The sequence below is a fragment of the Lipophrys pholis genome (assembly GCF_963383615.2).
Source record: "Lipophrys pholis genome assembly, chromosome: 7".
NCBI classification, from domain to species: domain Eukaryota; kingdom Metazoa; phylum Chordata; class Actinopteri; order Blenniiformes; family Blenniidae; genus Lipophrys; species Lipophrys pholis.
The window spans coordinates 26446888-26463429 of NC_137638.1; the positions used below are offsets into that span (position 1 = coordinate 26446888).

The 16542-nt window shown below is 43.9% G+C and overlaps 1 protein-coding gene across 2 annotated transcripts; it reads right to left on the reverse strand.

Moving 5' to 3' along the window:
• Positions 1–516: 516 nt before the first annotated feature.
• Positions 517–16008, reverse strand: LOC308111833 (poly [ADP-ribose] polymerase tankyrase-1-like; the record flags this gene model as incomplete). 2 transcript variants are annotated; one of them, XM_080466891.1, is made up of 28 exons in its annotated part: positions 517–1785; positions 2409–2565; positions 2659–2845; positions 3007–3112; positions 3228–3302; positions 3476–3573; positions 3684–3804; positions 4288–4370; positions 4493–4739; positions 4883–5071; positions 5176–5285; positions 5413–5632; positions 5823–5988; positions 6389–6534; positions 6743–6822; positions 6911–7082; positions 7169–7247; positions 8129–8220; positions 8335–8456; positions 8632–8818; positions 9004–9070; positions 9179–9273; positions 10780–10800; positions 12474–12549; positions 12862–12898; positions 13400–13495; positions 13633–13857; positions 15515–16008. In XM_080466891.1, the coding sequence occupies 28 exons, from the start codon at positions 15984–15986 to the stop codon at positions 1699–1701; spliced, it is 3813 nt and encodes a 1270-aa protein (XP_080323017.1). In that variant the 3' UTR covers positions 517–1698. The 2 variants fall into 2 exon arrangements, with proteins under 2 accessions (XP_080323017.1, XP_080323016.1); XM_080466890.1 differs by lacking the exon at positions 10780–10800 and having other exon boundaries at positions 15515–15986.
• Between the last annotated feature and the right edge of the window lie 534 nt (positions 16009–16542).

The following is a 16542-nucleotide window of genomic DNA, read 5'->3' on the forward strand; positions in this document are numbered from 1 at the left end:
CTAACAAATGGACTAACAAGTCTCCAAAATCACTCAACACATCAACTCAGTCAGGGAATCTTATTTGAGCAGGAAATATTTAAATAATTTAGCCTTAAAGATGGCCAAAGAGGAAAGGAACTTCAGTGATAAGTTAAAGTTCCAGAGTTCGGGTTCATGAAACTTGATGAAAAGTTTATACTTATACAAGTTTTTAGTACCTTAAGCAAGGAGAAGCACTTATGGACATAAAAATGGCCACTCAGTCGCAAGATTGAAAGACACAAGTATAACCAATTTGCATGTTATTTTAAAATTAATAAGTGGCAAGTTGTGTCTTCTTGATTTTTCACATTAATTTATGGTGAGTGCTTCTTGTTCTGTACTTGTTTTGGTAATGACAGTAAAGCTGCTTGTTCTAAATTCCACGTTGAGAAATAAACACTGGGTTTGCATTTCCTCTTTGCTTTCACCGTCAGTGTGACCCCAGTAAAACTTTATAATGTAACATCAAAAACCTCAGACACAAATACAAATAGTTGTTAATGAGACATTTATTTTCTTTAAAAAAAAAAAGAAAAAAAAAGGAGAATCAAGAAGGCATGAAAGGAAAAATTCTGATGACATTTACAGTTTAACTCCGATACTGTTAAACAGCAAGTTATACACAGCCATTTACACAACCTGTACAAATATTGTTTCAGCAAATTAGCATTTTAAATTCAAAATAACTTAAATAGGTTTCTATGTAAAAGTGCAAATCCTTATGCGTGGCATGTGTGAGTGAGTTCATGGCGACGGAGAGGCGGCCGTGATGAGCTCGCTGGCCGTGGTGGTGTTCAGGTGTAAGGCATCACAAGCACTTTTCAACATATACCAGCTCTACATCATGAAGCTCTGTCATGTACTATAAAGCTTTTAATGTACAACTTCATCTGGGGTATTTCTGATGCCTTCCACTGCACTGCCGAGCACGCACCCTCTCAAATACAAATCGTTGCGTTTATGTGGATAAAATAGTCCGAGTTTGTGATTTTACAGAGAGCCCTTTCTCTCTCAAGCGTGTTCAGCCCCGATAAACTACTAAAAAAAAAAACAACAAAAAAAATTAACATTTCAGTCTAGTGTTTGTTGTCGTGTTCTGGGATTGAAAGCATCGGAGATCTGATCTACAGCACAGCAACAACGCACTGTTACCAGTCTGGTAGTGTTCTAGGTTAGCAGTAAAGTCACAGTTATCACAGGCTGCTCTGTACAAGATGAAGCCAAACGAGGCCGGGGGGGACGCAGCCTGCAGGTTTCAGGCTTTGACCGTCCGTGTAGAGGTGAGAAGTCGAGGGGCTCGGGGTGATTCTCCACAGTCACATGGCATGAGGTGACAAACAGTGTCAAACTGTTAATGCTGATACTTCAAAGTCTCTACAAGCGTCCTTCCTGATCGACGAGGAGAGAGAGAGACACTCAAAAAAAAAACTAACCCACGCACGCTATTGGGCCTCACATGCTTCTTAACATGCAGCCAATGCATTACAAAAGAAAGTGTGTCATCACCATGAGTAAAGAGTATTATACAGCATAAATGCTCATGAAGCACTGGTCACCATGGGTTCTACTGGACAGACGACTGGAAATGTGTTTGGTAAATAAACGGTGGTGTAGGCATTTGCAATACAAAGGAGAAAGTAACGAGCGTCAAGTCCGTGAAGTAACTTGAAGTAACTACGACTTCTGTTCGGCTCCTGCGGCAGCCTGGGCTGCACTCTCCGGCTTAAGGATCTGGTAGGTGATGAGGTACTCCGGGTAGGCCTGGAGGGGAAACGCATCAAGACGTTAGATTTGATTCTCTGTCTCCAGGTGATCGCATGTCAAATCATCATTCCACAATAAAAACATTGGCCTTTCTAGTGTCCTTCCTGGTTTAAAAACAAAACAAAACATTAGGTATATTTTATTTGACTAAACAAGCAGTTTGACTGCCTCGTAGCAGAGCTGAAGCTTCACCAGCTATCAGGTCTTTACGCCTGCTAAACTCCAATGCTCAGTTCTGGTCCAGAAAACCATTTGTGAGTTTCTGGTATATTCTGGTTAAACCCGGAGAACTAAACATGTAGATAGTACTTTTTCTATTCAAGCACAAAATATTCAGACTCCCTACTCTGAGTTCTTTCCAAACAAAGTTGAAGTCATTTCTGTTTGCTGTCGATTTCAGTGGAAACAATTATTCATGCATCCTTTTTTTTTTTTTTACTCGTAGTTTTACGTTCATTTACCACCGATTTCTCTTTAGCAGATTCACTCATCTTCTCGTTCTCCGGCTCTTTTTCACATTAGATTCTGTGAAAGCGTTCTGTGAAACGTCTGAAGTGTGCTATTCAAATAAAGTGGCCTTGCCCTTCCCTGATTGAAAGTGAAGTGGTGCCTTCATTTACCTGCTCTCCCCTGTAGATGACGTACTCGGCGTAGGCCAGGCCGTTGACGCTGGGCCGCCCGATTACTGAATGGTGTCCTGGGGGGGCGTGAGCCATCTTCATGGCACTGAACTGTAGGAAGGACTTCCCCAGAGTCACTCGGCAGAACAGCATTTGCCTGATGGTTCACACGAGAGGACAACGGTCTTTGTTAGTCTTTGGAACAAACAGGAGCAGGACTTTGTTTTCAGTCTGCAGCGGAGTCGCTTACCTGTGGCACAGGTAGCAGGATCGGTCTTTGTGTGTCGGGCAGCCGGTGCCTCCGCCTATGCCGTAAACGTACTGATTGCTCTTCGAGGAGTTCTCTGCAAAGTAGATCCCCGCCCCGAACATTCCTCCTATGTATGCGTGGCGCTCATCGAAGCCTTTGTGGATGATTGCATTGATGAAGGGAGAACCTGAGAGGGAACAATATTACACAGTAAAGCAGATGTCATGATTTACATTAATAAAAGAGTAAATCTGACAAAGTAAACTAAAGGTGCCTGACGCTGACACACAAACTGTGTGTGTGTGTGTGTGTGTGTGTGTGTGTGTGTGTGTGTGTGTGTGTGTGTACCGTGAAACAACATCCGCTCGTTGTGGTGGTTGTGGTTTTCATCTGCGATCTCCTTCTGCCGGTGGGTGTAACGCTCTCTCAGCTTCTTATTCACCACCTTTTGAATCTGTGGAGCAAAATATGGGTTCTTGTGAAAAGGAGGTGCGGTGAATTCTGCCTTCTGTTCTGCGTTTTTGTGAAATTCCAAACTAGTTCCAAGTACAGAGATTAGTAGTTCTGACCTTGATGATATTGTATCTGCTGAAGACGCCACCCGCGTTGCCGCCGTCTCTGTGCTCCCTGATGGTGCTCTGCATCTGAGAGACGCACAACAACAACATTGAACAATCCTTCACTGCTCTAAACACATTTATCTCAATCCTGCCAGTTTAGCTTCTGGCAACATGTTTATATAGACATTCAACACTTGTAGAGAGCAGACAAAACACAGCGATGAAACGATGCCAGAGGAGTCAGACGCTGGACTCACCTCCTCCTCCACAGACTGGTACTCCTTGTCATCCGGGGCGAGGTCGATGAGGATGGTGCCCTGGTTGGCACAGTGGAATGTCAGGTAGGGGTTGGCACCTGAGGAGTGGAGAAGAGTCACAGTGTAACGTTCCTCGGTGTACATTGGGAAACTTATCTCCAAGGCGGAGGTGGGAACTCAAATGAAGCACGGTTGGTTGAATGCTCACCTTGCTGGCCGCCCAGCAGCCTCTCAATCCCTTTGATCAGCTTGTGTCGGTGGCCGTACGCATTTATCCCGATCTCTTTGAGCTCCTCGTGGCCCATGTCGGCCAGCACGTCTAACGTGATCTGAAAACCACCAGCAACCCCACAAGTTCAAACACTCAAACCTGAGCTGCATCTTATGGGATTCGGTCTGTTTGATCTCTAATAGCAGTTGATACAAGAGCAATCACATTCCTGATGTCCGCCAAAGGTCACATCTATCAGTGGTGAAAATCTGTCACGGAGTTGAGACATAAATCCTGAAAAGCCTATAAAATGAAATCCGAATCCAGACTCTGGATCACCTCCAAAATTTAATGGGCCCTTTCATGGCCTAGTATCTATCTGTGGTGAGAATTTTGACAAATATTGTTCAGTAGTTTTCATGTAATCTTGCTAACAGACCGACAAACAAATATACGCTGATGATTTTATTACGTCCTTGGCAGATGTAATTTAGAACTATAATGTATATATATATTACATATATATAATAATATGTATATCGGTTCATCGTTTAAACATTTTTATAAAGCTAAAAAAAAAAAGAGAAGACGTCTTACTGACCTGCTCCCTCTCAAAGATGTCCCTTAGGTGTTCCAGTCCAAGGCTCTTCATGAACTGACTGATGTTCATATCCAGCATTGTTACTATAAAAAAACAAACATCATGCTCAACTAAATTCAACTGTAATTAACCCTTAAATCTCCACAATGGAGCTACGATTCCTGTGAAAACTGAAGTATGACAAATCTTTGTAAAGAGGCCTTACTTTCTCCTTCCTTGCGATCGGTGCCTGAGGCGCCGTCCGCCACCCCGGAGGACCCGGAGGCGGCGGCGGCAGCCAGCTCGGTGAGCGGCCCGGCCAGGTTGTCTATGCTGCTGGCGGCCGAGAGACAGGACGGCGTGGAGGCAGGGGAGATGACAGAGGCGCTGACCACGGTGGCCTGAGGCTTGAAGCAGCTGGGGAGAGCGTCTGGGGGCATGGCGTCCATCAGCAGGGCGCGGATATCATCGGCCTGCAGAAGAAGAAAGAGAAAAACGGGTTGGAAAGAGACGATTTAGTGTTCCGTTTATACACAGCAACACATTTCGTTTCAGGGTGTTTTGCATGAATCGTTAAACAGCGACGAGATGATTTCACAGCTGCTGGTGGCCTTACCGTGGCCAGGTCCAGAGCCGTCTGACCCTCCTGGTTCTTCATGGTGGGGTCGGCTCCATGAGCCAGAAGCAGCGCACACAGCTGTGTTCGCCCCTTCTGGGCAGCTTCATGGAGAGGCGTGAAGGCCCATTTGTCTGTAGCATTCACGCATGTGTTATACTTGATCAGCAGGGCGGCGATGTCCACATGCTGTGAGCGGGAAAAAAAAACACCAAAAACACTCTTTAGTTTAACAGAACTTCAATCCCACTGACTTTGTATTTGGTGTTTTGGTTCATGTTGCTGGGACTGACCCCGTAAGAAGCAGCGTTATGGAGAGGAATAAGGCCTCCTTTGTCCTGAGCATTGACATCAGCGCCATGCTCCAACAAATACTCTGCCACCTCCAGGTTGTTGTAGCCAGCTGTGGAGAAAGAGCATGACTCATCGAAGTCATGACAACGTGTACAACACGGCAAGAGAGACTAAATCCAAACATTTCAACTTCACAGTAACTGTCTAAACCAGAGTAACCTCAAAGCTGCCGGTACCTGCCAGGTGCAGCGGTGTGGAGTTGCGGCCCTGCGTGTCTCTGCAGTTGATGTTTTCTGGCGAGCAGAGTTTCTGGACTCGAGCCAGGCAGCCTTTCTTGGCGGCGTCCAGCAGGGCGGCGTCGCCCCTCAGCAAGTCCTGGATGTCTGTGTCTCCATCTTTCACCATGTCCAGCGGCATGTTACCATCGCGGTTCTTCTTAGAAGGGTCCGCTCCATGCTGAACAAAAAACAACAAAAAAAACAGTTTTACCCTCAAGAGTTTGATCATTTTTAGACTCTTTTATACCATCACTGGATCAACAAATAGAAGAAGTACAGACTGCTTTTATCAGCACCATGATCAGAATCACAGTAAAAACCAACACAATGAAAAAGTACTCCAAGTATCATAAATAAGAAATGCTCACTTTCAGCAGCAGTTTGCAGATCTCATATTTCCCTTTAGCTGCTGCTTCGTGGAGCGGCGTGAACTTCCAAAGGTCGGCGACGTTGACTGAAGCGCCGTGTCTGACCAGCAGCTCCGCCACTTCATAGTGACCGTAGGAGCACGCGTTGTGGAGGGGAACCAGGCCGCTGGAGGGGGAGGCAGAGAAGGGAAAAAATTGGATCATAGCGCTGAAAATCACAGATTGTAAAACAAAACGCACATGAACTTTAAAAAGCATTTTTATGTTTCAACTCACTTATGAGTCTAATAATATTCAGGCTGCCTGAAGGTATTAGAATTGTGCAATAAATAAAAAAAGTGCAATATGAAAATATAAGTTTCTTTCCAAGATAAGTTAAAACTTTCCTTATTTGGTTTTTTTTGTTCTTTCATACGTACTGTGTGCTTTTGACTGGTGCATGTTAAAACTGTTTGACCAGCTGGTTTATCATAAATCCTCTAAAAGTTGTGGTTATGAGGAGGATGCAGTCAGTAGTGAGAAGATGGTTACATAAAGGCTCAATAGATTCTGGATAAAGGACCTACCCCTTGTCTTTGGCATGAACATCGGCTCCATGATGTAGCAGATACTCAACAACAGCCACTCGATTGTAACCAGCTGCAAAGTGGAGCGGAGTGGAGTGGCGGCCCTCCAAGTCCCGGCAGTTCACATTCTGTGGTGTGCAAAGTTGCTGCCGTACACAAAAACAACATGTTAAGACACAAAGTCTCCAAAGTGGCGTGATTACGTCTTTATGGGACAATAAACACATCAACTGCTGCGACTGATGAAATGACTCAAGGGTGCAAATCCTCCAAAGTACAGCAACGACCTTTGCATGATAATGTATCTGGATGAACGTGGCCCCAATCACCAGGCAGAGTAAACAGTGAACTTACTTGCACTGTGTCCAGATCCCCTGCTTTGGCTGCTTCCAGAAATCTGTAGTCCACATCAGAATTACGTGTGGGAACATTTTCTGTTGGCAAAAAACAAAACAAAACAGCAAAAACTGTTAGAATTTTAAAGAGACACATGAAATAAGAACATAAAGGTGTAAATTCTACCATTAAGAATCTGCTGAACTGCCTCGTTGCCCATCTGAGCAGCAGTGAAACCCTGCAGAGAAACGATGGTGGGGTCGGCTCCGTAGCTCAGCAGCAACTTGCAGGTCTGGATGTGACCGGCCAGCGCCGCCCTGTGAAGAGCCGTCTGACCAAGAGTGTCTGCAGCATTCACCTGAAAGCACATCAAGACGGGTCATGTTTCTTCCTTTCAAACTTTTTCCATTTACAAATGAGGACAAATACCAGATGAGTGCAAACCTTAGCTCCATGTTTCTGCAGCACCTCCAGGATATCATTATGCGCTCTCTCAGCAGCAACATGCAGGGGCGTCATGAAGCTGCAAGACACAACAGGCCCAGTGTTTAAGACACGATACTTTATGATTCAGAGCAGTGATGCGCCAGTGTGGTGGTAGTCAATTAGGATTTCAGTTGGTCTGATGGAGGAAATCAGCACCATCAAGCTGAAGCTGCATCACAATCAAGTTATACATAATCTATAAATACTGACGTAGCGTTGTCATTTTGTCAACATGGATGACTTCAATCAAACAAAGGAACCAATAATTCTACATTTATGTTCAGTGCAACTCTAAACTGAACAGCTTGATGCAGAAATACAAAACAAAGTTAAAAGAATGTTAAAGCTAAAAAAAACTAAAATGTCACTGAACTGGGAATTCTATGGATACATAGTAATATCTTCATGTTTTACCTTTTTAGGAAAATAAAACATGGCTGCATTATAAAACCTTTTTTTTTTTTTTTTTTTAAATGTGCATAACTGAACAAGATTGACTAGTTTCAAAGTAAATGTGACCTCCTTTTTATAACCAAATGCACCTTTTTAATGACTAACTCACAATTAAGCAGCTTTTCCCTTTTGTCTTCTCACTCCTTTGTATTTTTCTCACTGTAACTGCAGCCGCAGCTGCTTTCACCCTCTATTCAGTCCATCTCCACCTACACTGTCTGTGATTGGCTGGATTTCCTATCCTCACGTTGAACAATCGGTCCACGGACAGGCAGGGTATTACCATCACTGAGCAGCGGTGCAGAAATAATTAACTGGTAAAAAGTTCATTTCAACACAAACTGAATGAAACTAAGTTTGGACAAGACAGAGTCTAATCCATCCATCCATTACGGACCACAGCATTAGTAGTTTGCCTTCTAGATTTTATTTCACACGTGTCAAAACGTAATATTACTGACTTACTCTTTGTTCTTGTCATTGATGTTGGCACCTTTACGCAGCAACAACTCGGTCACCTGCTTCCTCTTGGGGTGGGGGGAGGCCACAGCACAGTGCTGAAACACACATTTCCCGAATCCATCACGGGAACCGTCTGTACGTCGTGACAAATTATACCAAGAAATGCTTGCTGTGAACTACACCAGGGCAAATGAAGATCTTGTTCTTACCAGAGCCGTCTCATTGGTTTGAGGATGTTTGAAGCCGATGATCTCCAGCGCGAGCGTCTTCTTCACTTTGGCCATGTCGGCCTCCCGGGCTGCCTGCAGCAGCGAGTGACCTTTGAACTCATCTAGATGGGGGGGGGGGGGGGAAGAAAAAGAAAAAAAGGAATAACATGTATAAATACAATAATGGCAAAAATACTCTGAATGTTAGACTAGTACAAAACTGCAAAAAGCAAACTATGTATTTATTTTACGACGCTGAACCTATGCAGTGTGCACTGTGGATGAGTGAGCGCTCACAGGTTAGCCTCTCCTTCAGCTCTGGAGTGGGAGCCATGTCCACGGCGCTCTTGCTGTGACAGTTGAGCAGTGTGGGATCGGCGCCGTGGCTCAGCAGTAAGGAGCAGACCTCCACTCGGTTCTTGGATGCTGCTTCATGAAGAGGAGTGAACTGCCACAAGTCCATGGCGTTGACACAGGCCCCATGCTGCGGAGAAAATAACCCATCAGTCCACAGAATCCCTCTGCGCTTCCACGGTAGCCCATCCCGCCACAACTTAGGTGAAAGTGATAATTGCATTTCCTCACTGTGACCCATCATCACAGGCTATAGAACCATCAAACCCCACCACGCAGTCGCAGGGTGAAAAGTGACAGTCTTGTAAGTCTTACTTTCAGAAGAAGCTCGGTGACCTCAAAGTGACCGTACGAGCAGGCATTGTGAAGAGGAACCAGACCGCTGCAGAGCAAGACCAAGTTTGTGTTAAAAATAATGACCGAGGAACAAATATAAAAAGTTTTGAGTTATAACTAAAAGAAAATAAATAAATAAATAAAAATGTCTGACCCTTTGTCCTTTGCGTGAACATCGGCTCCGTGCTGGAGGAGGAGCTGGACGATGCGGACCCTGTTGTAGCCCGCGGCCAGATGGAGAGGTGTCGACTGCAGGAGGGAACAGAGTGTGAACACACACACACATATACACACACACACACGCACATCACTGGGCGGGTTCACTTTGAACTGCCTTCGATGGCCACAGGAGCAAGCGGCTGATTAGGGCCAGAAGCAATGTGCTACAGCAGGCTGTGCTTGGTGAGTTGCAGATGAAGGCCAGATGTGATGATGATGATGGTGCAAGATCAATGAAGGTTTTTCGGCAAATTTCAGTGACAAAATCAATAACGTTTCTGCCCTGAGTGGAGCAACTTTAACACCATTACTCTTACCGCAACTTCCATTTGAGAAGATCACCAAAACTAATCTATTCTTGTAGGTTTTATACCGTCAAGATTAAGTGAGGAAGGTGGAAGAAAAACAAGAAAACCCACTTGAGCTGTTAAAAGTATCAAATTGAAAATGGCTGGTTTGAATTACGATTGGGATTCAACATCAAAGTAGTTTAAAATGTTAACCTCAAGGTCAGAGTGTTAAAAAACAAAGAACTAAATTGACGATCATTTTCACTTAATATATCTATAAAGTTACAGTGGGGGATTTTAATCTAATTCCAAAGTTTTCTTAATAAAAACCGGTTGAATCCCAACTGTAATCAGATGCAGTGAAGTTACTTTTTTTGACAAAGCATTTCTCCAAGCTTTAAAGAGACCCAAAAAACGGCTTTATTTCTGCCAAGGAAAATGATTGTTAGTGCGAGCAAAGCTGCAAAATCAACTTCAAAAGCTCCTTAAAATCACAAGCTAAGTTCAAGCTTATAATCAAAAGTAGCAGACATCGTTCCTGTGTGTCCCCATGCAGTGGTGTTAAGATAAAACCCAAAATGCTACGTGAAAGCCGTCAAGCCACAGTGAGAGCTGAATCATGAGGCATCATTCAGTTTGGATGACACGAGCAATCATTACCACAAACGGTAGCACAGCACTTGAACGACAGGTGAGATGTAATTCATTCATGACTGCATACCAACCGATCCAACAGGCAGTGTGAGGTACACAAATTCACAGATTGGCTTAACAGAATGCAGAGGGGGAGGGCAGGCCTTCAGGCATGCATGAGTGATCAAAGAAAGTAACATAAAATCAAAACCAAGGCCAGATTTGACTTGTGAGCAAGTGATTGAAAGTTGGAGAAGTGTGGGTGAGTGTGCACAGGACAGAAGCTGAAGAGACGCAGGCAGTGGACACATTTTGAGGCTCCTCTCCGAATCCAGAAAGACGCGTCGTCACCGTGACACCAACCCAACTCACTCGCTCGCTCAGCCCACATGCCACACGCACAAATACAGACAGTCACGTACACAGACATACAACAGAGGAGCATCAGGGGAGGAGACATGAGTGACCCGTACACCCAGGTCCATGGTGTGCAATTAACGAGTGACAGCCAGCTTATTGGTCAAATAAAAACAATGGATTATGAAGGAAGAAAAAATAAAATAAAAATCACAACAGTGCATCAATCAAGTGGCCGTTATCAAGGTTAACTTACCAGCATTTTTTGTGATGTTGACTGATCGACAAATGTTGCCAGAGTCACACGGAAAACAAAACGAAACAAAAATTACAAAATGACAGTAGCTTTTTCACAGCAATTCTTCTCTTCCTTTCACGTCAATGAAACACACACACACCGCTGATACAAAAAAGAAAAAAGAAAAACTGGTGAAGGTCCGTCAAACATGGTCGCGGATTAAATGCGACGCGAGGTCAGAGAGGATAAGTAGCTGCAGGGCGAGTGCGACTTTTTCTTCTCGCTTTCCTGCGTGTGCCTTTGTTAAAAAAGCAAGGGCGGGTTAATTCCTGCTGGTTAAATCCCACAGTGAAGTTTCACTGGATGACTCCTACACCATGCAAAACTCCATATGCTGTGATGGGTTATTACTTTAACCTCTTGAGATCAGAGGAAACATTTGCGTGCATCCCTTTGAAGACTGGGTGGAACGACTGTCTCCATTTAGAGCCGAGTGCAACATGACTTCACCTCTTCTCTCTCTCTTTTCAAAATAAATCATAACATCCTTTGTAGTGAACTCGCCCTGCATCCGGCTCTAAAAAGGCGAACAACACACACACGTCGCTGCAGGTCTTAGTGTGTAAACAGATGACGAAAATGCAGTTAAGAATGAATGAGCTGAACCAGTACTGTTGGACAGTGAGCAGTGATGGATTTCTATGATAGAGTGAAGCTGGAACTAAACAAAAGAGGGTTTGTGCGATCGCTGAAATATTAAGCGAACCACCCGCCTCCTCATGCACACATTACAGTGAGATTACATATTCTAGTTCATGACGTGGGGATGAAATCCAAAAATGACAATTTACCTGAATTTGCAACAGCAAAAACGGACTACAGTCAGGAGGAAAAAAAAAAAAGCCAACTATGCTCTTTAAACAATTATGGTTGCCATATTAGTGCAATTAGTGTAATTAACTCTAATCCACAAGGACAGAGAATAACACAACATAACATAATGCTCTAAAGACTGTAAGATGATCAACCCAGCAACGACACAGTGAGGTTAAAAAAAGTAGAGGTTCAGAAAATACACTTAATTACAAAAAACTGTGAAGGAGAGAGATAGTTGTTAAAACAGATGCTCCCTTTTAACAGGGTTCAGTATAAAAACACTTTCACTGGGATGGACTCCTCGTCAATAGATTGTACACACACTCAGCCATAGTAAGAATGATAAGAGTGTCCATTTTATTTTCATAAAGCCAAAAGCAAATCACCGGGCCAAGCAATCTACAATAAAGTGGAGCTTTTTATTGTAACAGTTTAAAAAAATAATCTAATACCGATCACATACAAGTGAAAATTAATGAGGCTGATCAAGTCGAATCAATTTGAATGATATTATCACTGGCATCACACATGCAAGATTGAGAAAATTAAGTCTCCAACATGTACGTGGGACAGTGGTTGGTTTAAACATATGGTGGTTCCCATCGACATCCTCCTCAACGCGCAATGACACAAATCCTCTTTATGCCCACACCACACCAGCTAATCCATCCGTAAGCAGACTGCAGGGTGGATTTCTTTTCTCACACGGTGTCTGACTCAGAGGGCTCGTCAATGTTTTCCTTCACAACTATTAAAATCCAGTTTGCAACCTTGCCCAACACAATTTGACAAAATGTGACTGGTGTGAAATGGTGCGACACAAGTAGATCATTTACCTTGCGCCCATCGCTGGCGTGACAGTTGACGTTCAGCGGAGTCAGCAGTGCCATCAGCTTTTCTTCATTTCCACTCCTGTGAGTTACACAGTTGAGATAAAAAAAAGCAGCGCTGTTAAGAATACCTCCTGTATTTGACACTTTCTGGTATTATAATGACAAGTACCACACTGGCGATGATGGAATACTGAATAAAATTAAGAACGTCTGTTTCTGGCTCCACAGATGGCAATGGCATTAATCCCAAGTATAAATAAAATATATGCAAACTTCAGGTGTGAAGTTTGCTTTTGATGAACGTCATCATTCAATTAGGAATGGAGAAGTATAATATGTGATCCTATCACTGTACCAAAACAATTTGCATTGTAGCCAAAGACACACTCACCTTGCTGCTTCCAGAAGTTCATCCTTCTTGTATTCACCTGGAGGAAAAAAGTTATTAGAAAAATGCATTCAAAAAAGTTTAAATTGTTGACATTTATAAGTACATAATAATTCCTTATAATATATTATATTTGTGACCTTCAGGTCTATTTGATGCCAAGCAAAACTATAAGAAAGTTTTTACTTCAAGTAAAAGGAAGTTGGGATCAAGGGAAGATGCATGATAAAGCTTCTGTAACACTTCTGTGTTTCTGGTGAATCAAGCTCCCCCCCACTAGTGGTGGGGGACAAGAAGTCAGATTATCTAATGGTCACATTCAGTCATCAGGATTATCGGTAAATATAGTACACCGATGTCTAGACAGAATAATGATGGCCTTCTCTTGCATGAAAGCAGGCCATGTTTTACATCTTGCTACATTAAGGGACAATTATCTGCAGACTAAAGCTTTATTTGGTCATATACTCGTTTATCGCTGCCTGTAAAGCTGAGAGTTAAATGTCTGAATATAAAAATTAAGTGACCATGAGGGATTTACCGGTGAGCACAGCCTTGGCTGAAGGGTCGGCCAGATCCAGAGCAGACTTTCCGTCGGTGTTACGGATGTTTGGGTCAGCTCCATGCTGGAGTAACACTGCAAGAAAGAAATGAGGAAAACCTTTCCATTGACCCTTCATAGTCCCCCTATTGTGCCACTCACTATTATAAATGTATAAAACACAATGCACATATTTAAAACCTATTATATACACGAACACCAGGAAAACTCACCAATGCACACGTCTATTTTTCCCTTGATGGCAGCCTCGTGTAATGGAGTGTAGTTCCAGTTGTCTCTGGCATTAGGATCTGCACCTTGACACAACAGCAGACTCACAACTTCTGCGTGTCCAAAAGAGCAGGCGTTGTGCAGGGGGATGAGACCGCCGTCATCCCGAGCGTGAACATTGGCGCCTGTCTGCAAGAGGTGCTCCACCACATCTTTTCTGCCAAAACCTGCAAAAAGTCAGAAACACCCATCAAAACAATTAGCTTCTAGTCCCTATTGAAACCAGAAGCTTTAAAAAGGTCTTGTAAACCCCCTGGTAGCTTCTCTTCAGTACACTGTTCACCACATCTATGGCTAAAGAAGACCAAACTGATGCAACACCTTTACTGAAATGGCAAAAAGTACATTCTTTCACAATAGAAATGGTACACCGATAACTCAGGTGTAATCTGTTTGAGCCTGTTTATCCAGGTTCCGGACGTTTAGGCTATTAGTCACTACTGGGAACCCCGTGTTTCGGTTTCTCAATGTATCCAGCTGCTGATGAGTAGATTATGCCGGTGACAAAGTGAAACACTGTAAACTAGTGAAAAAAAATAATTATTTCCAACTTAATATGTGCCGTACAATTTAGCAATAACGTTTCTCAGTCGTCTTCTAGATTTTGTTTTTAATAGTTACCAGCCTCATATTTTTGACATGTGGCGTCTGCTTTCATGTTTCTCTCAGCGGATGATGTGATCCGCATGTTTGATTTGGCACAGGTTTAATGCCAGATGCCCGTCATGATGTTGCCCTCAGCATTCATCAAGGCTATGGGACCAGTAGCAGAAGTACAACTTTAATGGCTGGTTTCATAGGGAGAAGTAGGGAGTTGATGAGTGGCTCGAACACAAAAAAAAAAGTCATTAAAAATGTTGGTTGGATTATGTCTTTATCAACTAGATTAGATCTTTTTCTTTTTTTTGCCTCTGGATTGTTGGCCCACCGATCCAGGTGTCAATAGGCCTTAACCATCATACTAAAGCGAACACACAATTCAAACAGCCATCAAATGCTGGCTTTTAGATGCCATGTCAGTGCAACATTAACCATCATCCAATAGAAATGCTCTCATACTGTCAACAAAGAGTGTTTGAGCAAGATGGGGCGACTGTGGCACAGCTGGCGTCAGAAGGTTGCAGGTTCAACTCCTTATCCGTCCATATCCTGAAGTGTCCTTGAGCAAGATACTAAACTGCTCCCAAAGGATGGACTGAGCGTCTTGCATGCCAGCCGCCTCAATTGTTGTGCTAATGGGAGAATGTGAGGAACAATTTAAAGCGCTTTGTGGAAAAGTGCCATATAAGTGAAATCACTTATACCTGAACACTAAACCCCAAATATTTACTGTCATGACTGCCATGGTGGGATGAGAATGTGATTTGAGACGGAAATGGACCGCTGGACATTGTTCCAAGCTTCTAATGAAACTGTAAACACAGAAATCTACACCCAATACATTTGTTATGCTTTTTATCAAAGTTCACCTAATGACACTAAATGGATACGTCGACTCCAAATTGTGTTTTAATGCGCTGTTGTTCCAATATTGTACGTAAATAGTTACATTTATCCTGGATTAGGATTCGAGTTTTCATGGATTAAGACGGAAAGTCTCGAAAGCGTCGAATTAGCAGGTTAGCATCACTAAACTAGCATCACGATACAAAAAAAAAAAAAAAAAAAAACTGCTGCAACGTTCAAAGTGATAAAAATCCACCAAACATCTAACAGATGAACGACGATCACGACATATAAAACGTGCGACCATCCAGCAGTGAGCTGTCTTGCGTGTATTTAGCGGTAAAGCCGTGTTGTTTATTAGCGTTAGCTCGTCGTTACCCGCAGCGAAGTGAAGCGGAGTTGATTTGCGGCCAGCCATATCCTTCGCGTTCACGTTCACCGAGTCCACCAGCCGCTTCACCCGGGACACGTCTCCGTTCCGACAGGCCTCGAACAGCTCCCGGAACGCCCCTCCGATCCCGCTGCTGCCGTCGGTGGGACTGGCCGCCGCCGAGCCGGGGCTCGACACGCCGCTGCTGCCGCCGCCCGAAGTCGTCGTGGTGGAGCTCGCGCTGCTCGCGAGGACCGCGGCTGGCAGGTCCGGGGAGGCCAGCGCCATCTCGATCCCCGCTCCGCTGCACTCCCTCTCTCGCTCCGTCTCCGGAGCCCCCACGGCCGAAGCCAGCAGAGCCATCGGCGGGGAGGCCGGCGGAGCCCCCGACAGGGAGCTGTTTCTCGGCGGGGACTGTAACGTAGTCTGCTGCTGCTGCTGCTGCTGCTGCTGCTGCGAGGAGCGACGAGACACCGCCATTACAGCAGCTCGCAGGCGACGATACACACTGCGCCTGCGCCTCCTTTCCGGTGAAAGTGCTCCTGCTTCCTGTCAGCTGTTTACTCCCACACAGTAAAGAAACACTGGTGTTGGATGATCTTAAGCTCCCACAGCGCGATTGTCTGCCGTTTTACCACACATTATTAAAAAAAACAATTAAAAAAAAAAAAAAAAACGCTCTCAGACACTTGAAATATCCTCCTCCTGTAATGTGTCTCCACGGCGCCTTGAAGGCTGCATGGCTCCAGTCCCAGTCGTCCAAGGTTCATGCTCCTCTTCATCATCTTCCAAAAATGCATCCGAGAAATCCCACAGAAACCAAAATCCAGCCTCTCTACCCAAGAGAAAATAAAGATCAGCAAATATCAGCTAATGACATGCAGACATGCTACTGATGAATAAACAAATCCATTTAAAGAAGGGGCAACAACTGTAAATATTATTTTATATGTAAATTTGACGATTATAGACATTTCTCTTCATTTAAGTCTTGTGACAATGCAAATCTTCCCGTCACAAGCTTAAACGCCAGGAA